The sequence below is a fragment of the Salmo salar genome, chromosome 09 (genome assembly GCF_965601325.2).
Source record: "Salmo salar chromosome 09, fSalSal1, whole genome shotgun sequence".
NCBI classification, from domain to species: domain Eukaryota; kingdom Metazoa; phylum Chordata; class Actinopteri; order Salmoniformes; family Salmonidae; genus Salmo; species Salmo salar.
Window position 1 is genome coordinate 78642501 of NC_138299.1, and position 21950 is coordinate 78664450.

The following is a 21950-nucleotide window of genomic DNA, read 5'->3' on the forward strand; positions in this document are numbered from 1 at the left end:
GGCACTCTGACCCACTCCTCTCCCACAGGCACTCTGACCCACTCCTCTCCCACAGGCACACTGACCCACTCCTCTCCCACAGGCACTCTGACCCACTCCTCTCCCACAGGCACTCTGACCCACTCCTCTCCCACAGGCACTCTGACCCACTCCTCTCCCACAGGCACTCTGACCTGCGTTGAGGTCCAGTTGTTGGCTTCTCTTCTGTTTCTCCTCCTTCTCCCTGTCAGCCTTCTCCTTGGCCAGCTTGGCTCTCCTGATCTTCTCCTCTGACTCCCTCCTCTTCGCATTATCCTTCACCGCTTGCTGAGGGGACATGGACAGAGACATCAGAGACGTATGTGTGTGAGTGGATGTGTGCGTATGTAAGTGAGTGAGTGAGTGTGTGTACAAGAAAGTGTGTGTGTGTGTGTGTGTGTGTGTGTGTGTGTGTGTGTGTGTGTGTGACTGAGAAACAATAGTTGGCCCTCTGCCAAGATAGCCAGCAAAACAAGACAGCCAGCAAAACAAGACAGCCAGCAAAACAAGACAGCCAGCAAAACAAGATAGCCAGCAAAACAAGACAGCCAGCAAAACAAGACAGCCAGCAAAACAAGACAGCCAGCATCTGTAGGATCAAGGAATCCTCTTAATAAATCAAAATCAGGGTTAAACAGTTCAAATGAGATAAACACACCACGTCCGCCATTATGAACACTAGGTCAACACTAGGTCAACACTAGCAACAAGTGGAAAGCATCAGGGATAAACCTCTCTAGTCCCGTTGTGTTCCTTTCCTCCTCTCTGTTTGTGTAGGGTCGGAGGGAACTGAAATACCTGGTACTAATACTACCTGATACTAATACTAACTGATACTACCTGATACTAATACTAAGTGATACTACCTGGTAACAACACTACCTGGTATTAATACTAACTGACATTACCTGGTAATAACACTAACTGACACTACCTGGTAATGACACTACCTGGTAATAACTAACTGACACTACCTGGTAATAACACTAACTGACACTACCTGGTACTAACACGAACTGGCACTACCTGGTACTAATACTAACTGACACTACCTGGTACTAATACTAACTGACACTACCTGGTAAAAACACTAACTGACACTACCTGGTAATAATACTAACTGACACTACCTGGTAATAACACTAACTGACACTACCTGGTAATAATACTAACTGACACTACCTGGTAATAATACTAACTGACACTCCCTGGTAATAACACTACCTGGTAATAACACTAACTGACACTACCTGGTAATAACACTAACTGACACTCCCTGGTAATAACACTACCTGGTAATAACACTAACTGACACTCCCTGGTAATAACACTACCTGGTAATAACACTACCTGGTAATAACACTAACTGACACTCCCTGGTAATAACACTACCTGGTAATAACACTACCTGGTAATAACACTAACTGACACTCCCTGGTAATAACACTACCTGGTAATAACACTAACTGACACTACCTGGTAATAACACTACCTGCTAATACAACTAACTGACACTACCTGGTAATAACACTACCTGGTAATAACACTACCTGGTAATAACACTAACTGACAATACCTGGTAATAACACTACCTGGTAATAACACCAACTGACACTACCTGGTAATAATACTAACTTACACTACCTGGTAATAACACTACCTGGTAATAACACTGACACTACATGGTAATAACACTACCTGATAATAACACTACCTGGTAATAACACTACCTGGTAATAACACCAACTTACAATACTTGGTAATAATACTAACTTACACTACCTGGTAATAACACTAACTGACACTACCTGGTAATAACACTACCTGATACTAACTGACACAACACTACCTGGTACTAATACTAACTGACACTACCTGGTAATAACACTACCTGGTAATAACACTAACTGACACTACCTGGTACTAATACTAACTGACACTACCTGGTAATAACACTAACTGACACTACCTGGTAATAACACTAACTGACACTACCTGGTAATAATACTAACTGACACTACCTGGTAATAATACTAACTGACACTACCTGGTAATAACACTACCTGGTAATAACACTAACTGACACTACCTGGTAATAATACTAACTGACACTACCTGGTAATAACACTAACTGACACTACCTGGTAATAACACTAACTGACACTACCTGGTAATAATACTAACTGACACTACCTGGTAATAACACTAACTGACACTACCTGGTAATAACACTACCTGGTAATGACACTACCTGGTAATAACACTACCTGGTAATAACACTAACTGACACTACCTGGTAATAATACTAACTGACACTACCTGGTAATAACACTAACTGACACTACCTGGTAATAACACTACCTGGTAATAGCACTAATTGACACTACCTGGTAATAACACTAACTGACACTCCCTGGTAATAACACTACCTGGTAATAACACTAACTGACACTACCTGGTACAAACACTAACTGACACTACCTGGTACTAATACTAACTGACACTACCTGGTAATAACACTAACTGACACTCCCTGGTAATAACACTACCTGGTAATAACACTAACTGACACTCCCTGGTAATAACACTACCTGGTAATAACACTAACTGACACTCCCTGGTAATAACACTACCTGGTAATAACACTAACTGACACTACCTGGTATTAACACTACCTGGTAATAAAACTAACTGACACTACCTGGTAATAACACTACCTGGTAATAACTTTACCTGGTAATAACACTAACTGACAATACCTGGTAATAACACTACCTGGTAATAACACCACCTGGTAATAACACTACCTGGTAATAACACTACCTGGTAATAACACTAACTGACAATACCTGGTAATAACACTACCTGGTAATAACACTAACTGACACTACCTGGTAATAACACTAACTGACACTACCTGGTAATAACACTAACTGACACTACCTGGTAATAATACTAACTGACACTACCTGGTAATAACACTAACTGACACTACCTGGTAATAACACTAACTGACACTACCTGGTAATAACACTAACTGACACTACCTGGTAATAATACTACCTGATACTAACTGATACGACCTGGTAAAAACACTACCTGAAACTAATACTACCTGGTAATAACACTACCTGATACTAATACTAACTGATACTACCTTGTACTAATACTAACTGACACTACCTGGTAATAACACTACCTGATACTACCTGGTAATAACACTAACTGACACTACCTGGTAATAATACTACCTGATACTAACTGATACGACCTGGTAAAAACACTACCTGAAACTAATACTACCTGGTAATAACACTACCTGATACTAATACTAACTGATACTACCTTGTACTAATACTAACTGACACTACCTGGTAATAACACTACCTGATACTACCTGGTAATAACACTGACACTACCTGGTAATAACACTACCTGGTAATGACACTACCTGACACTACCTGGTAATAACACTACCTGGTAATAACACTAACTGACACTACCTGGTAATAATACTAACTGACACTACCTGGTAATAACACTAACTGACACTACCTGGTAATAACACTACCTGGTAATGACACTACCTGGTAATGACACTACCTGACACTACCTGGTAATAACACTACCTGGTAATAATACTAACTGACACTACCTGGTAATAACACTACCTGACACTACCTGGTAATAATACTAACTGACACTACCTGGTAATAACACTACCTGGTAATAACACTAACTGACACTATCTGGTACTAATACTAACTGACACTACCTGGTAATAACACTAACTGACACTACCTGGTAATAATACTAACTGACACTACCTGGTAATAATACTAACTGACACTACCTGGTAATAATACTAACTGACACTACCTGGTAATAACACTAACTGACACTACCTGGTAATAACACTAACTGACACTACCTGGTAATAACACTACCTGACACTACCTGGTAATAATACTACCTGATACGACCTGGTAAAAACACTACCTGAAACTAATACTACCTGGTAATAACACTACCTGATACTAATACTAACTGATACTACCCTGTACTAATACTAACTGATACTACCTGGTAATAACACTACCTGATACTACCTGGTAATAACACTACCTGATACTACCTGGTAATAACACTACCTGTTACTAATACTAACTGACACTGCCTTGTTCTAATACTAACTGATACTACCTGGTAATAACACTACCTGTTACTAATACTAACTGACACTGCCTTGTTCTAATACTACCTGATACTACCTGGTAATAACACTACCTGTTACTAATACTAACTGACACTGCCTTGTTCTAATACTACCTGATACTACCTGGTAATAACACTACCTGGTAATGACACTACCTGGTAATGACACTACCTGACACTACCTGGTAATAACACTAACTGACACTCCCTGGTAATAACACTACCTGGTAATAACACTAACTGACACTACCTGGTAATAACACTAACTGACACTCCCTGGTAATAACACTACCTGGTAATAACACTAACTGACACTCCCTGGTAATAACACTACCTGGTAATAACACTACCTGGTAATAACACTAACTGACACTCCCTGGTAATAACACTACCTGGTAATAACACTACCTGGTAATAACACTAACTGACACTCCCTGGTAATAACACTACCTGGTAATAACACTAACTGACACTACCTGGTAATAACACTACCTGCTAATACAACTAACTGACACTACCTGGTAATAACACTACCTGGTAATAACACTACCTGGTAATAACACTAACTGACAATACCTGGTAATAACACTACCTGGTAATAACACCAACTGACACTACCTGGTAATAATACTAACTTACACTACCTGGTAATAACACTACCTGGTAATAACACTGACACTACATGGTAATAACACTACCTGATAATAACACTACCTGGTAATAACACTACCTGGTAATAACACCAACTGACAATACTTGGTAATAATACTAACTTACACTACCTGGTAATAACACTAACTGACACTACCTGGTAATAACACTACCTGATACTAACTGACACAACACTACCTGGTACTAATACTAACTGACACTACCTGGTAATAACACTACCTGGTAATAACACTAACTGACACTACCTGGTACTAAAACTAACTGACACTACCTGGTAATAACACTAACTGACACTACCTGGTAATAACACTAACTGACACTACCTGGTAATAATACTAACTGACACTACCTGGTAATAATACTAACTGACACTACCTGGTAATAACACTACCTGGTAATAACACTAACTGACACTACCTGGTAATAATACTAACTGACACTACCTGGTAATAACACTAACTGACACTACCTGGTAATAACACTAACTGACACTACCTGGTAATAATACTAACTGACACTACCTGGTAATAACACTAACTGACACTACCTGGTAATAACACTACCTGGTAATGACACTACCTGGTAATAACACTACCTGGTAATAACACTAACTGACACTACCTGGTAATAACACTAACTGACACTACCTGGTAATAACACTAACTGACACTACCTGGTAATAACACTACCTGGTAATAACACTAATTGACACTACCTGGTAATAACACTAACTGACACTCCCTGGTAATAACACTACCTGGTAATAACACTAACTGACACTACCTGGTACAAACACTAACTGACACTACCTGGTACTAATACTAACTGACACTACCTGGTAATAACACTAACTGACACTACCTGGTAATAACACTAACTGACACTCCCTGGTAATAACACTACCTGACACTACCTGGTAATAACACTAACTGACACTCCCTGGTAATAACACTACCTGGTAATAACACTAACTGACACTCCCTGGTAATAACACTACCTGGTAATAACACTAACTGACACTCCCTGGTAATAACACTACCTGGTAATAACACTAACTGACACTACCTGGTATTAACACTACCTGGTAATAAAACTAACTGACACTACCTGGTAATAACACTACCTGGTAATAACTTTACCTGGTAATAACACTAACTGACAATACCTGGTAATAACACTACCTGGTAATAACACCACCTGGTAATAACACTACCTGGTAATAACACTACCTGGTAATAACACTAACTGACAATACCTGGTAATAACACTACCTGGTAATAACACTAACTGACACTACCTGGTAATAACACTAACTGACACTACCTGGTAATAACACTAACTGACACTACCTGGTAATAATACTAACTGACACTACCTGGTAATAACACTAACTGACACTACCTGGTAATAACACTAAGTAATAACACTAACTGACACTACCTGGTAATAATACTACCTGATACTAACTGATACGACCTGGTAAAAACACTACCTGAAACTAATACTACCTGGTAATAACACTACCTGATACTAATACTAACTGATACTACCTTGTACTAATACTAACTGACACTACCTGGTAATAACACTACCTGATACTACCTGGTAATAACACTAACTGACACTACCTGGTAATAATACTACCTGATACTAACTGATACGACCTGGTAAAAACACTACCTGAAACTAATACTACCTGGTAATAACACTACCTGATACTAATACTAACTGATACTACCTTGTACTAATACTAACTGACACTACCTGGTAATAACACTACCTGATACTACCTGGTAATAACACTGACACTACCTGGTAATAACACTACCTGGTAATGACACTACCTGACACTACCTGGTAATAACACTACCTGGTAATAACACTAACTGACACTACCTGGTAATAATACTAACTGACACTACCTGGTAATAACACTAACTGACACTACCTGGTAATAACACTACCTGGTAATGACACTACCTGGTAATGACACTACCTGACACTACCTGGTAATAACACTACCTGGTAATAATACTAACTGACACTACCTGGTAATAACACTAACTGACACTACCTGGTAATAATACTAACTGACACTACCTGGTAATAACACTAACTGACACTATCTGGTACTAATACTAACTGACACTACCTGGTAATAACACTAACTGACACTACCTGGTAATAATACTAACTGACACTACCTGGTAATAATACTAACTGACACTACCTGGTAATAACACTAACTGACACTACCTGGTAATAACACTAACTGACACTACCTGGTAATAACACTAACTGACACTACCTGGTAATAACACTACCTGACACTACCTGGTAATAATACTACCTGATACGACCTGGTAAAAACACTACCTGAAACTAATACTACCTGGTAATAACACTACCTGATACTAATACTAACTGATACTACCCTGTACTAATACTAACTGATACTACCTGGTAATAACACTACCTGATACTACCTGGTAATAACACTACCTGATACTACCTGGTAATAACACTACCTGTTACTAATACTAACTGACACTGCCTTGTTCTAATACTAACTGATACTACCTGGTAATAACACTACCTGTTACTAATACTAACTGACACTGCCTTGTTCTAATACTACCTGATACTACCTGGTAATAACACTACCTGTTACTAATACTAACTGACACTGCCTTGTTCTAATACTACCTGATACTACCTGGTAATAACACTACCTGGTAATGACACTACCTGGTAATGACACTACCTGACACTACCTGGTAATAACACTACCTGGTAATAATACTAACTGACACTACCTGGTAATAACACTAACTGACACTACCTGGTAATAATACTAACTGACACTACCTGGTAATAACACTACCTGGTAATAACACTAACTGACACTATCTGGTACTAATACTAACTGACACTACCTGGTAATAACACTAACTGACACTACCTGGTAATAATACTAACTGACACTACCTGGTAATAATACTAACTGACACTACCTGGTAATAATACTAACTGACACTGCCTTGTTCTAATACTACCTGATACTACCTGGTAATAACACTAACTGATACTACCTGGTAATAACACTACCTGTTACTAATACTAACTGACACTGCCTTGTTCTAATACTAACTGATACTACCTGGTAATAATACTACCTCCTAATAACACTACCTGATACTGACACTACCTGGTAATAACACTAACTGACACTACCTGGTAATAACACTACCTGATACTAATACTAACTGATACTACCTGGTACTGATACTGATACAACAAACTACCTGATACAACATAAACTACCTGATACTAACTGATACAACATAAACTACCTAATAGTATTAGTATCAGGTACTATCAGATAGTTTATGTTGTATCAGTATCAGGTAGTACCAGGTAGTATCAGTTAGCATCAGGTAGTTTGTTGTATCAGTTAGTATCAGTACCAGGTAGTATCAGTTAGTGTTAGTACCAGGTATATCATTCAGTATCAGGTAGTATTAGTATCAGGTAATACCAGGTAGTACCAGATAGTATCAGGAAGTACCAGTTAGTGTTAGTATCAGGTAGTATGTGTCAGGTGGTATTAGTATCAGTTAGTACCAGGTAGTATCAGTCGGTATTAGTATCAGGTAGTATCAGGTAGTATTAGTATCAGGTAGTACCAGGTACTAACTGATACTACATGAACTACCTTGTACTCCCTGACACTAATACTACCTGACACATACGTACCGGTACCCCCTGTATATAGCCTCGCTATTGTTATTTACTGCTGCTCTTTAATTATTTGATATTCTTATCTCAGACTTTTGGGGGGATATTTTATTAAAACTGCATTGTTGGTTAAGGGCTCGTAAGTAAGCATTTCACTGTAAGGTCTACACACATGTGACAAATAACATTTGATTTACTTGGTACGAATACTACCTAATACTATATGAACTACCTGGTACTACCTGATACTAATACTACCTGATACTAATACTAACTGAATTACCTGGTACTAACTGACAGTAAATTATATACCTGGTACTACCTGATACTAATACTACCTGATACTAATAGTAACTGAATTACCTGGTACTAACTGATACTAATACTACCTGATATTAATACCAACTGAACTACCTGGTACTAACTGATACTAATATTAAATGAACTACCTGATACAACATGCTACTAATACTACCTGATACTAACAGATACTAACAGATAATAACATTAAATGAACTACCTGATACAACATGCTACTAATACTACCTGATACTACCAGATACTACCAGATACACATGGCACTAAGTGATAAGGAATACCTGTAGTGTACCTTCCCACTAACACAGTCAATGTCATTTAGACAGACAGATGAGGAGAGCATATGTTTATTAAGTTGTTGTGTCTAATGAGGTGGGAGCACATTCTGTTTTCTGCCTTCCAGTTGCCAATGCTCAAACTCACCTGGAACATGTTCTTGAAGTTGTTGAGGTCCCCGAAGAACTCTTCGACAGAAATCTTGCGAGGGTCGAACACAAAGTAGTTCCCCAGGTCAGAGTACTGCATCTCCATGTTATTATGCATCATTTCCAACTTCTCATGTTGCTCTCTGGCATTGGCCACAAAGCTGTGAGGAACAGTATTAAGGAGTACACAGCCTGGCAACACAGAGCCACACACACCACCCCCAGCACACAGAGCCACACACACACCACCCCCAGCACACAGAGCCACACACACCAGCCCCAGCACACAGAGCCACACACACCACCACTAACACATACACACACACACACCACTAACACATACACACACACCCCCCCAACACATACACACACACCCCCCCAACACACACCCACCACACAGAGCTATACACACCACCACCACACAGAGCTATACACACCACCAACACACAGAGCTATACACACCACCAACACACAGAGCTATACACACCACCAACACACAGAGCTATACACACCACCAACACACAGAGCTATACACACCACCAACACACAGAGCTATACACACCACCAACACACAGAGCTATACACACCACCAACACACAGAGCTATACACACCACCAACACACAGAGCTATACACACCACCAACACACAGAGCTATACACACCACCAACACACAGAGCTATACACACCACCAACACACAGAGCTATACACACCACCAACACACAGAGCTATACACACCACCAACACACAGAGCTATACACACCACCAACACACAGAGCTATACACACCACCAACACACAGAGCTATACACACCACCAACACACAGAGCTATACACACCACCAACACACAGAGCTATACACACCACCAACACACAGAGCTATACACACCACCAACACACAGAGCTATACACACCACCAACACACAGAGCTATACACACCACCAACACACAGAGCTATACACACCACCAACACACAGAGCTATACACACCACCAACACACAGAGCTATACACACCACCAACACACAGAGCTATACACACCACCAACACACAGAGCTATACACACCACCAACATACAGAGCTATACACACCACCAACACACAGAGCTATACACACCTCCAACACAGAGCTATACACACCTCCAACACACAGAGCTATACACACCACCAACACACAGAGCTATACACACCACCAACACACAGAGCTATACACACCACCAACACACATAAGCATACACACTCATTCATAGACACTCTCACTCATTCAGCTTTCAGCATGGAAAGGCTTACAGGAAATGACAGAATATTTCCTGTCTCGATCGTAATTCGTAAGATGTGTAGAGATCCTTTGAAACGACACCTTACAAAGTTTGATTGGTCTAGAGGTCAAAACGATCAAACTAAGTTTGATTGGACTAGAGGAGGTTAAAACGATCTAACTAAGTTTGATTGGACTAGAGGAGGTCAAAACGATCTAACTAAGTTTGATTGACAGTAGTAAAGGATATAGTCATTTTCTCTACAAACATGTCCCTATCACTCTGTGGAGGAGGGAAGGTCTCCAGATCTTTGTCCAGAGTCTTCAACGCACAGCCCATCTGCACCAGGTTCTTCTGCAGGGTCTCAGCCGACACTGACACAGGGATCAGAAGGGACAGGTCAGTGCGTCATGAAAGGAAACAGTGATGAGGTGTTTAGTGTTTAGTTCTGAGGGTAGGTGTTAGGTGTAGTCCATGGTTACCTCGGCTGGCCTTCTCTACGTGAACCAGTTCGTCGGGGAACGTCAGGACGTCGGGGTATTGCTCCTGACACAAGTCAGCCAGGAAGTGCAAGAGAGTCTGCTTCAGGTCAGTTGTCTTGGTGTCCCGCAGCTGATTGGACAGAGGGCAGATTCTAAAGTACACCCCTTTTTAAAAACTTTAAAGCAGCCTTGGTTTATTACCCTGTTTTTACCCTGTTACACACACTGCCTGTAGATATGCGTGTGTGTGTGTTTCTGTCTGTGTGTGGTTATGTACATGCAGGGCTCTATGCTGACCGTTTTTTTTACAAGGAGCACGTGTGCCTAAATTGACAAATTTAGGAGCACACAAAGAAATTTAGAAGCACAATGAACAATATTTGCAGTAACAAGCCGTTTTCGTCGTAGTAATGGTGCAAGCCTGACGGTCATGAATCTGCGCTCTGTGTGTATTCTCCATGGCACTCAGGGGCCGCGGTACTCAGGGGCCGCGGTACAGTGAAGTAATCACTGCAACAATCATCTGGTTTATTTTTTTTCTTTAAAATTCCAACAAATCTATTTTTTCTAATAAGCGAGTAACATGGTAGTACTGTAGAGCCATAACGTGTCTCTCACCTTGCAGAGGTAGCTGATGCTGAATCCAAAGGCCTTGGCGTTACGGGAACCGGCGTTCATGTAGTTGCCCACCAGCAGGATGATCTGCAGCAGCTGGGAGAAGGTGGCGCTCTTCTTCAGTTCCTCGCAGGCCGCCGTCACGGACACCACGTCCGGCTTGATGTTGTTCAGCTGCTCCTCAAACTGCAGCCGGAACAAGATGGCCGTCAGCCGGGGCTTCAGACGCTTCACTGTCGACATCTGAGGGGGAGAGAGGGGAGGGTTGGAGAGAGAGTTGGAGAGAGAGTTGGAGAGAGGGGAGAGAGTTGGAGAGAGGGGAGAGAGTTGGAGAGAGGGGAGAGAGATGGAGAGAGGGGGGAGTGTTGGAGAGAGGGGAGTGTTGGCGAGAGGGGAGTGTTGGAGAGAGGGGAGTGTTGGAGAGAGGGGAGTGTTGGAGAAGGGAGAGGGTTGGAGAGGGGAGAGAGTTGGAGAGGGGAGAGAGTTGGAGAGGGGAGAGAGTTGGAGGGGAGAGTTGGAGAGAGGGAAGAGGGAAGGGTTGGAGAGGGGAGAGAGTTGGAGAGGGGAGAGAGTTGGAGAGAGGGAAGAGGGAAGAGTTGGAGAGGGGAGAGAGTTGGAGAGGAGAGAGAGTTGGAGAGAGGGGAGTGAGTTGGAGAGAGGGGAGTGAGTTGGAGAGAGGGGAGTGAGTTGGAGAGAGGGGAGTGAGTTGGAGAGAGGGGAGTGTTGGAGAGAGGGGAGTGTTGGAGAGAGGGGAGTGTTGGAGAGAGGGGAGGGTTGGAGAGAGGGGAGGGTTGGAGAAGGGAGAGGGTTGGAGAAGGGAGAGGGTTGGAGAGGGGAGAGAGTTGGAGAGAGGAGAGAGTTGGAGAGAGGAGAGTGATGGAGAGAGGAGAGTGATGGAGAGGGGAGAGAGTTGGAGAGGGGAGAGAGTTGGAGGGGAGAGAGTTGGAGAGGGGAGAGGGTTGGAGAGGGGAGAGAGTTGGAGAGGGTTGGAGAGGGGAGAGAGTTGGAGAGGGTTGGAGAGGGGAGAGAGTTGGAGGGAGAGAGTTGGAGGGGAGAGGGTTGGAGAGGGGAGAGAGTTGGAGAGGGGAGAGAGTTGGAGAGGGGAGAGAGTTGGAGGGGAGAGTTGGAGAGAGGGAAGAGGGAAGGGTTGGAGAGGAGAGAGAGTTGGAGAGAGGGGAGTGAGTTGGAGAGAGGGGAGTGAGTTGGAGAGAGGGGAGTGAGTTGGAGAGAGGGGAGTGAGTTGGAGAGAGGGGAGTGAGTTGGAGAGAGGGGAGTGAGTTGGAGAGAGGGGAGTGTTGGAGAGAGGGGAGTGTTGGAGAGAGGGGAGTGTTGGAGAAGGGAGAGGGTTGGAGAAGGGAGAGGGTTGGAGAGGGGAGAGAGTTGGAGAGAGGAGAGAGTTGGAGAGAGGAGAGAGTTGGAGAGAGGAGAGAGTTGGAGAGAGGAGAGTGTTGGAGAGGGGAGAGAGTTGGAGAGGGGAGAGAGTTGGAGAGGGGAGAGAGTTGGAGGGGAGAGAGTTGGAGGGGAGAGAGGGTTGGAGAGGGGAGAGAGTTGGAGAGGGTTGGAGAGGGGAGAGAGTTGGAGAGGGTTGGAGAGGGGAGAGAGTTGGAGAGGGGAGAGAGTTGGAGAGGGGAGAGAGTTGGAGAGGGGAGAGAGTTGGAGAGGGGAGAGAGTTTTGGAGGGGAGAGAGTTTTGGAGGGGAGAGAGTTGGAGGGGAGAGAGTTGGAGAGAGGGAAGAGGGGAGGGTTGGGGAGGGGAGAGAGGGAAGAAAGGGGAGAGGGAAGAGAGGGGAGGGTTGGAGAGGAGAGGGGACCATGACACACACAAGGGGTGTGTTATAGATGGTTTGTGAAGCATCGTTCAAGTGCTTATGACAGCTTTTTGTACTTATGATTGCTCTATAAAGCCTTTATACATGATGTTTCCTTTAAAGTGGGATGGGCAGGATCATATTCCTGGTAGTGTTTGAGTAGGCTCAGTAGAGTTTAATCAGGCCATGTCTAACACGGTGGTTTATTCAGGCCATGTCTAACACTGTGGTTTATTCAGGCCATGTCTAACACGGTGGTTTATTCAGGCCATGTCTAACACGGTGGTTTATTCAGGCCATGTCTAACACGGTGGTTTATTCAGGCCATGTCTAACACGGTGGTTTATTCAGGCCATGTCTAACACGGTGGTTTATTCAGGCCATGTCTAACACGGTGGTTTATTCAGGCCATGTCTAACACGGTGGTTTATTCAGGCCATGTCTAACACGGTGGTTTATTCAGGCCATGTCTAACACGGTGGTTTATTCAGGCCATGTCTAACACGGTGGTTTATTCAGGCCATGTCTAACACGGTGGTTTATTCAGGCCATGTCTAACACGGTGGTTTATTCAGGCCATGTCTAACACGGTGGTTTATTCAGGCCATGTCTAACACGGTGGTTTATTCAGGCCATGTCTAACACGGTGGTTTATTCAGACCAATCAGAGCTTTGTAGTGCTTCATTTTCCAGTCAGCCACATGGTTCTCTCCAGCTCTTAGTAGTTAAGTGAGACAACAGCGTGTGAGTTCTCACCACGACTCCAAACTGCTCGGCCTCTGCCAGGTCTTCATACTCATCCTTCATCTCCCCCAGAACATTCAGCGTCTCCTGTTCCGGCAACTGCTTGATCAGATTCTACACACACAGAACATTTATTTACATACAGGATGAATACAACATTTGACTAAACAAAACAAAACACACACTTTTGCATTACCTTACACACAACACAAAACACTGCATTTCTAACGCATGTTCACAGACAGACACACAGCCAGAGACATACAGACACACAGCCAGAGACATACAGACACACAGCCAGAGACATACAGGCACACAGCCAGAGACATACAGGCACACAGCCAGAGACATACAGACACACAGCCAGAGACATACAGACACACAGCCAGAGACATACAGACACAAAGCCAGAGACATACAGACACACAGCCAGACAGACAGACAGACACACAGCCAGACAGACAGACACACAGCCAGAGACAGACACACAGTCTGACAGACACACAGCCAGACACACAGAGACAGACACAGAGACAGGCAGACAGACACAGAGACAGGCAGACAGACACAGAGACAGGCAGACAAACAGACACAGAGAGAGACAGACAAACAGACACAGAGAGAGACAGACAAACAGACACAGAGAGAGACAGACAAACAGACACAGAGAGAGACAGACAAACAGACACAGAGAGAGACAGACAAACAGACACAGAGAGAGACAGACAGACACACAGAGAGAGAGCGAGAGAGAGAGAGAGAGAGAGAGAGAGAGACAGTCTGACAGACAGACAGACACAGAGAGAGACAGACAGACACAGAGAGACACACAGAGAGACAGACAGAGAGACAGACAGAGAGACAGACACTCTGGTCTGTACCTGCACCATGGACTCAGAAAGCAGCTTCTCGTTGATCTCCAGGATGACGTTCTTGATGTCCTCGTAGGGCATACGGAACGAGCCCAGGAAGATGGCTGAAACACACACAGCCCATCACCTACCACTCGCAGCCATCACCTACCACATACTACCCATCACCCAACCACCCACCACATACCACCCATTACATACCACCCATCACCTACCACCCACCACATACCACCCATTACATAACACCGTCATCCCTTCGCATAACACCGTCATCCCTTCGCATAACACCCTCATCCCTTCGCATAACACCCTCAGCCCATCACATAACACCCTCAGCCCATCACATAACACTCTCAGCTCAAACAAGCAGCAACAACAGTCAGGAATCATTAGTGGACTGACTGCTTGCTGCATTGGAACCCTGAGAGTCGGTCAGATCAGGGGAAGTGTTTAGACACTTACAGAGGTTCTGGGAGGACTTGGAGTCCAACACCTTCAGCTCCTTCACCTTCTTAGTCGTCTTCTTCTCCTCCACTCCCTCCTGGTCCTTCTTAGCTACGGAGAGAGACACAGAGAGAGGTTGTGTTAATATGAATACCTCAAGAAGAGAACATGTTAATTCTGAGTCACATTTCAACTGGAAGGAGGAGAGAGAGAGAGAGAGAGAGCAAGAGAAATACAGGACTGGAGAGAGGACAATAAAGCATTAGTTAGAAAAACAGAAAAACTGACAGAAGTAAACAGAGGTGACATGAGAAACAGTATGATAGATACAGTATAAAGGGGGATAAAAACCCTGGGGTAGAGAGGAACTAACATCACTGTCTCCACCACCGGGGGAAGAGTATTCAAGTCACACACGGCTACAGCAAATAGGTCACAATGCAGTTGGAAATGGATAGCTCTGATGCAAGCACAAAGCAACACACACACACACACACACACACACACACACACACACACACACACACACACACACACACACACACACACACACACACACACACACACACACACACACACACACACACACACACACACACACACACACACACACACACCGAACTGTTGGGACAAGGTCAGGATCTTTCGTGTGGTGAGAGTGTGTTCTTCTGGGTTGAGTTCAGTGTGTTGGACACCTACACACACTACTGTAGTTTTACACAGAGACAGAACAGTAAATAGGAATCAGGACTTGGACTGGTTTACACAGAGACAGAACAGTAAATAGGAATCAGGACTTGGACTGGTTTACACAGAGACAGAACAGTAAATAGGAATCAGGACTTGGACTGGTTTACACAGAGACAGAACAGTAAATAGGAATCAGGACTTGGACTGGTTTACACAGAGACAGAACAGTAAATAGGAATCAGGACTTGGACTGGTTTACAGGATTAAACGGGTCCTAGGCTGAGGGTTAAACGGGTCCTAGGCTCAGGGTTAAACAGGTCCTAGGCTGAGGGTTAAACAGGTCCTAGGCTGAGGGTTAAACAGGTCCTAGGCTGAGGGTTAAACAGGTCCTAGGCTGAGGGTTAAACAGGTCCTAGGCTGAGGGTTAAACAGGTCCTAGGCTGAGGATTAAACAGGTCCTAGGCTGAGGGTTAAACAGGTCCTAGGCTGAGGGTTAAACGGGTCCTAGGCTGAGGGTTAAACAGGTCCTAGGCTGAGGGTTAAACAGGTCCTAGGCTGAGGGTTAAACGGGTCCTAGGCTGAGGGTTAAACAGGTCCTAGGCTGAGGGTTAAACAGGTCCTAGGCTGAGGGTTAAACAGGTCCTAGGCTGAGGGTTAAACAGGTCCTAGGCTGAGGGTTAAAATGGGTGCTCACACACCACTCCTGTCATTTATGGTGCAATGGCACCCCTACTGGCTACTGAGAACACAGCACTCACATTACACCCAGATGAGGAGCCATGGTCACCATGACAGAGGGAAAACACACACACATACACTTGGAAGGTCCATTAGCAAACACGCACACGTCAAACACACAATATAGTACATGCTGTAGTTCTATTTTACCCCACCCGCACAAAGAGGACCCCTGATTTCCCCCACTCACCCCCACCACAGCCCCCTGGTTACCCCCACCACAGCCCCCTGGTTACCCCCACCACAGCCCCCTGGTTACCCCCACCACAGCCCCCTGCCTCTCCAACAGCTGTCTGGCACTGAGAGGAGTGTGTGTGTGTGTGTGTGTGTGTGTGTGTGTGTGTGTGTGTGTGTGTACGTACACATACTCTTAAGTCTTCTCAATATTGTTCAGCTACTGTAACATTACAAATCTATCTCCTGCTGCTTATCAAAAGAGAGAAGGAAGGAGAGGAGGATTAAGGAGAAGAGGAAGGATGAGGGGTGTCAAGTCATGGAGTAGTCTGCGTGTCAGTGTGTGTGTCCATCCGTCTCTCCGTCTGTACAAAGAGGAGACTGTTTATCAGTCACCAGACCTGAGTCTGTCCTTCACCCCCCCTCATCACCCCCGCTCATCCTCCTCCCTCGCACTCCCTCACTCCTTAAAAGGCTAAAATCTGTGTGAGGTGGTGACGGCCCGCTGGCTTGGAGCGAGAAAAGACACAGTGTGGAAACAGAAAGACACAAAGTAGGGAGCAGGAAAGAACCAACAGCAGAGAGAAAGAAAGCTTGTATCCAACTTACATTTCTATTCTAAACCAGTTTGATCTGTCTAGTAGCTGAGCTACACTCCACACTTCTCAGGGAAAAGCTACATTTTCTTTTATCTATTTTCCTCTTTCACTCTCTCATTACCACTCCCTGCATGTGGTAATGACTTATTTTTTACTCTGAAAGCTTACAGATGACAGAACCCATTGTGTGTTTATGGAGGAAACAGTGGCTCATGACACACCACTACTGGCCAGCTGGGAGAACTGCACTCATATTTATATAACTTCAACACAACGGTTTTCCATACAACATTCCTCCACCCTGAGTTTCTGCCCAGCTAGAAGACGAGAGGGTTTCAGGTTTCAGGAGTCACGTAAACGTTTGGACAAAGGCTCCTCACATTTTTATGCTTCTACCATACACACAATCCATTTTGTTCTGGTTTACAAACTCTTCAACTTCACAACCTTAATTCAATATGTTCAGACAGGAAGCCTTATGCTTTCCATTTGCTAATTAAGTTATCTCTAAAAGTGTGAAGCTAACTCTGGAAGTTTAAAGGGAAAGAGAGGAGAGAGAGGGAGAGGGGAAAGAGGGGGGCAAGAGAAGCCTGAGGTCTTTGTCTAAACTTAACAGAAGGACAGAACAACAGCCGACGTAGACTTGGTCCCTTTAAAGTTGAAATGTCCACATTATATCCCGGTGTGTGTGTGTGTGTGTGAGTTAAAGAGAGAAAGAATAGGGGGTTTCCAGGGTAACCTCAGACTGAAAGAGCCCCTTCATCCTGTTTTTCTTTCTGAAAGGAAGCAGGGAAAATGGATTCCCGGCAGTGTGTGTGGAGCCAAGCACCAGATGGCTGGGTGGGGCAGGGAGGAGGGGGAGTGGGATGTGGGAGGGCCAGGCTGGAGAGGAGGGATTAGGGGAAGGGCTACAACTGTGCTCACTTGCGCACCCCTGGTGTCTGAACAGTGTACCTGCATGTAAGTATTACTCCACTGACCCAAATGACAGATATATCAACTTATAAAGGATGTACAAATTACAAAATAAATAACACATCAAAAAATAAAATGATAAAATGAGGAGGAGATATATTTGTCATTTCCACCATAGTTCAGCTTGCCTGATTGTTACGTGATGGGATGGTAATGTCACCTGACTAAAAGTCATTCTGGGAAATTATTCATCTTTGGAAAAAGTCTAAACAATTAAGTTAAATATAGTTGAAATAGTAGGCATATTGGATATTTACAGGCAGATATAAATGTACTTCTCCAAATAATTTTGCTAAGATTCACAAGTCTTAAAACATAACAAAAGAATACTAAAAGCTTTGTGAGCAGAAAATGACATGTTTATGCCTCTATTCTCAGAAACAGACTAAATTAGACCAGTTCAAACCACTTTCAACCAAATCTCAGTCTCACAATGGAGCTCTACAGTCATTTATTTAACCCTTATGTTGTCCTTACATGTACATAACTTTACAAGATCTCCTTAAAAATCACAAACATTTGTCAGTGTTAAACTGAATTACTTTCTAATCATTCAACTAGTTGTATATACACTACATATACAGCAGTATGTGGACACCCCTTCAAATGAGAGGATTCGGCTATTTCAGCCACACCCGTTGCTGACAGGTGTATACAATCGAGCACACAGCCATGCAATCTCCATAGACAAACAATGACAGTAGAACGGCCCGTACTGAAGAGCTCAGTGACTTTCAACATGGTACCGTCATAGGATGCCACCTTTCCAACAAGTCAGTCTGTAAATTTCTGCCCTGCCTCGGTCAACTGTTAACGCTGTTATTGTGAAGAACAGGACCGCCGAGTGCTGAAGCGCGTAAAAATTGTCTGTCCTCCGTTGCAACACTCACTACCGAGTTCCAAACTGCCTCTGGAAGCAACATCAGCACAAGAACTGTTCGGCGGGAGCTTCATGAAATGGGTTTCCATGGCTGAGCAGCCGCACACAAGCCTAAGGTCACCATGCGCAATGCCAAGCGTCGGCTGGAGTGGTGTGAAGCTCGCCACCATTGGAAACGCGTTCTCTGGAGTGATGAATCACGCTTCACCATCTGGCAGTCCGACAGAGTAATCTGGGTTCGGCGGTTGCCAGGAGAACGCTGCCTGCCCCAAAGCATAGTGCCAACTGTAAAGTTTGGTGGAGGAGGAATAATGGTTTGGGGGTGTTTTTCATGGTTCTGGCTAGGCCCCTTAGTTCCTGTGAAGGGAAATCTTAACGCTACAGCATACAATTACATTCTAGACGATTCTGTGCTTCCAACTTTGTGGCAACAGTTTGGGGAAGGCCCTTTCCTGTTTCAGCATGGCAATGGCCCTGTGCACAAAGCGAGGTCCATACAGAAATGGTTTGTCGAGATCGGTGTGGAAGAACTTGACTGGCCTGCACAGAGTCCTGACCTCAACCCCATCGGACACCTTTGGAATGAATCGGAACGCCGACTGTGAGCCAGGCCTAAAACGCCCCAACATCAGTGCCCAACCTCACTAATGCTCTTGTGGCTGAATGGAAGCAAAACCCCGCAGCATTGTTCCAACATCTAGTGGAAAGCCTTCCCAGAAGAGTGGAGGCTGTTATAGCAGCAAAGGGGGGGACCAACTCCATATTAATGCCCATGATGTTGGAATGAGATGTTGAATGAGGTGTCCACATGCTTTTGGTCATGTAGTGTATATAGTGGTCCAGGTGTTGTAGGAGAAACGTTTCACCCATGTAATGATGCGTGGAGTATGAGTGACCTCTACTGGCCAAACCACGGTACTGTTTCTATAATAATGTATAGCAACGGTAAAGAACACCTTGGCACTAGTGGTTACTACTATATAATGCTCTGTGAGAGTGACCCAGAGTGTTTATGAAAGGGTGTGTGTGTGTGTTATAGGGAGAGAAAGGGAGAGAGAGAGAGAGAGTGTGTGTTATTCTCTTAAAGTGTGTGTGTGTGTTATTCTTCCGGGGCCGTTCTGACCTCTCTCTATTCTCCTGGCCATGAAGGTCGGCAGTGATGACACACACACACCACGCAGCCTGCATCAGTGATGAGACACACACACACACACACACACACACACACACACACACACACACACACACACACACACACACACACACACACACACACACACACACACACACACACACACACACACACACAGCATGCATCAGTGATGAGACACACACACCACGCAGCCTGCATCAGTGATGAGACACACACACACACCACGCAGCCTGCATCAGTGATGAGACACACACACACACACACACCACGCAGCCTGCATCAGTGATGAGACACACACACACACACACACACCACGCAGCCTGCATCAGTGATGACACACACACACACACACACACACTAGTCAGCCTGCATCAGTGATGAGACACGCACACACACACACTAGTCAGCCTGCATCAGTGATGAGACACACACACACACACTAGTCAGCCTGCATCAGTGATGAGACACACACACACACACTAGTCAGCCTGCATCAGTGATGAGACACACACACACTAGTCAGCCTGCATCAGTGATGAGACACACACACACACACTAGTCAGCCTGCATCAGTGATGAGACACACACACACTAGTCAGCCTGCATCAGTGATGAGACACACACACACTAGTCAGCCTGCATCAGTGATGAGACACACACACACACACACACACACACACACACACACACACACACACACACACACACACACACACACACACACACACACACACACACACACACACACACACTAGTCAGCCTGCATCAGTGATGAGACACACACACACCACGCAGCCTGCATCAGTGATGACACACACACACTAGTCAGCCTGCATCAGTGATGAGCACACACACACTAGTCAGCCTGCATCAGTGATGAGACACACACACTAGTCAGCCTGCATCAGTGATGAGACACACACACTAGTCAGCCTGCATCAGTGATGTGCGAGCCAATTGTGAATGTCCTTGATGATGTAGTACTTCCGTTGCTGTCACACGGCCCCCTCTAGGGGTGGATGACAGGGAATTACAAGCTGTCTCAGAGTCACTGACAGATGGAACTATGTTATCGGCCTTGAGAAGATTAGATAAACCCAACACCACCATATGTCACTGACAGAGACAGTCATATGT

General features: G+C 44.4%; 1 protein-coding gene across 1 annotated transcript in view; it reads right to left on the minus strand.

Moving 5' to 3' along the window:
• LOC145850441 (protein diaphanous homolog 1) overlaps nucleotides 1-21950 on the minus strand; it is a 62526-nt gene that overhangs the window by 27840 nt on the left and 12736 nt on the right. Inside the window, exons 2-9 of the mRNA XM_082955511.1 lie at nucleotides 15623-15758; nucleotides 15170-15264; nucleotides 14301-14402; nucleotides 11741-11980; nucleotides 11123-11252; nucleotides 10889-11014; nucleotides 9385-9548; nucleotides 174-306 (exon numbers count right to left, since the gene is read on the minus strand). Coding sequence (XP_082811637.1) covers nucleotides 174-306; nucleotides 9385-9548; nucleotides 10889-11014; nucleotides 11123-11252; nucleotides 11741-11980; nucleotides 14301-14402; nucleotides 15170-15264; nucleotides 15623-15758 — 1126 coding nt within the window. The remainder of the gene's footprint in view (nucleotides 1-173; nucleotides 307-9384; nucleotides 9549-10888; nucleotides 11015-11122; nucleotides 11253-11740; nucleotides 11981-14300; nucleotides 14403-15169; nucleotides 15265-15622; nucleotides 15759-21950) is intronic.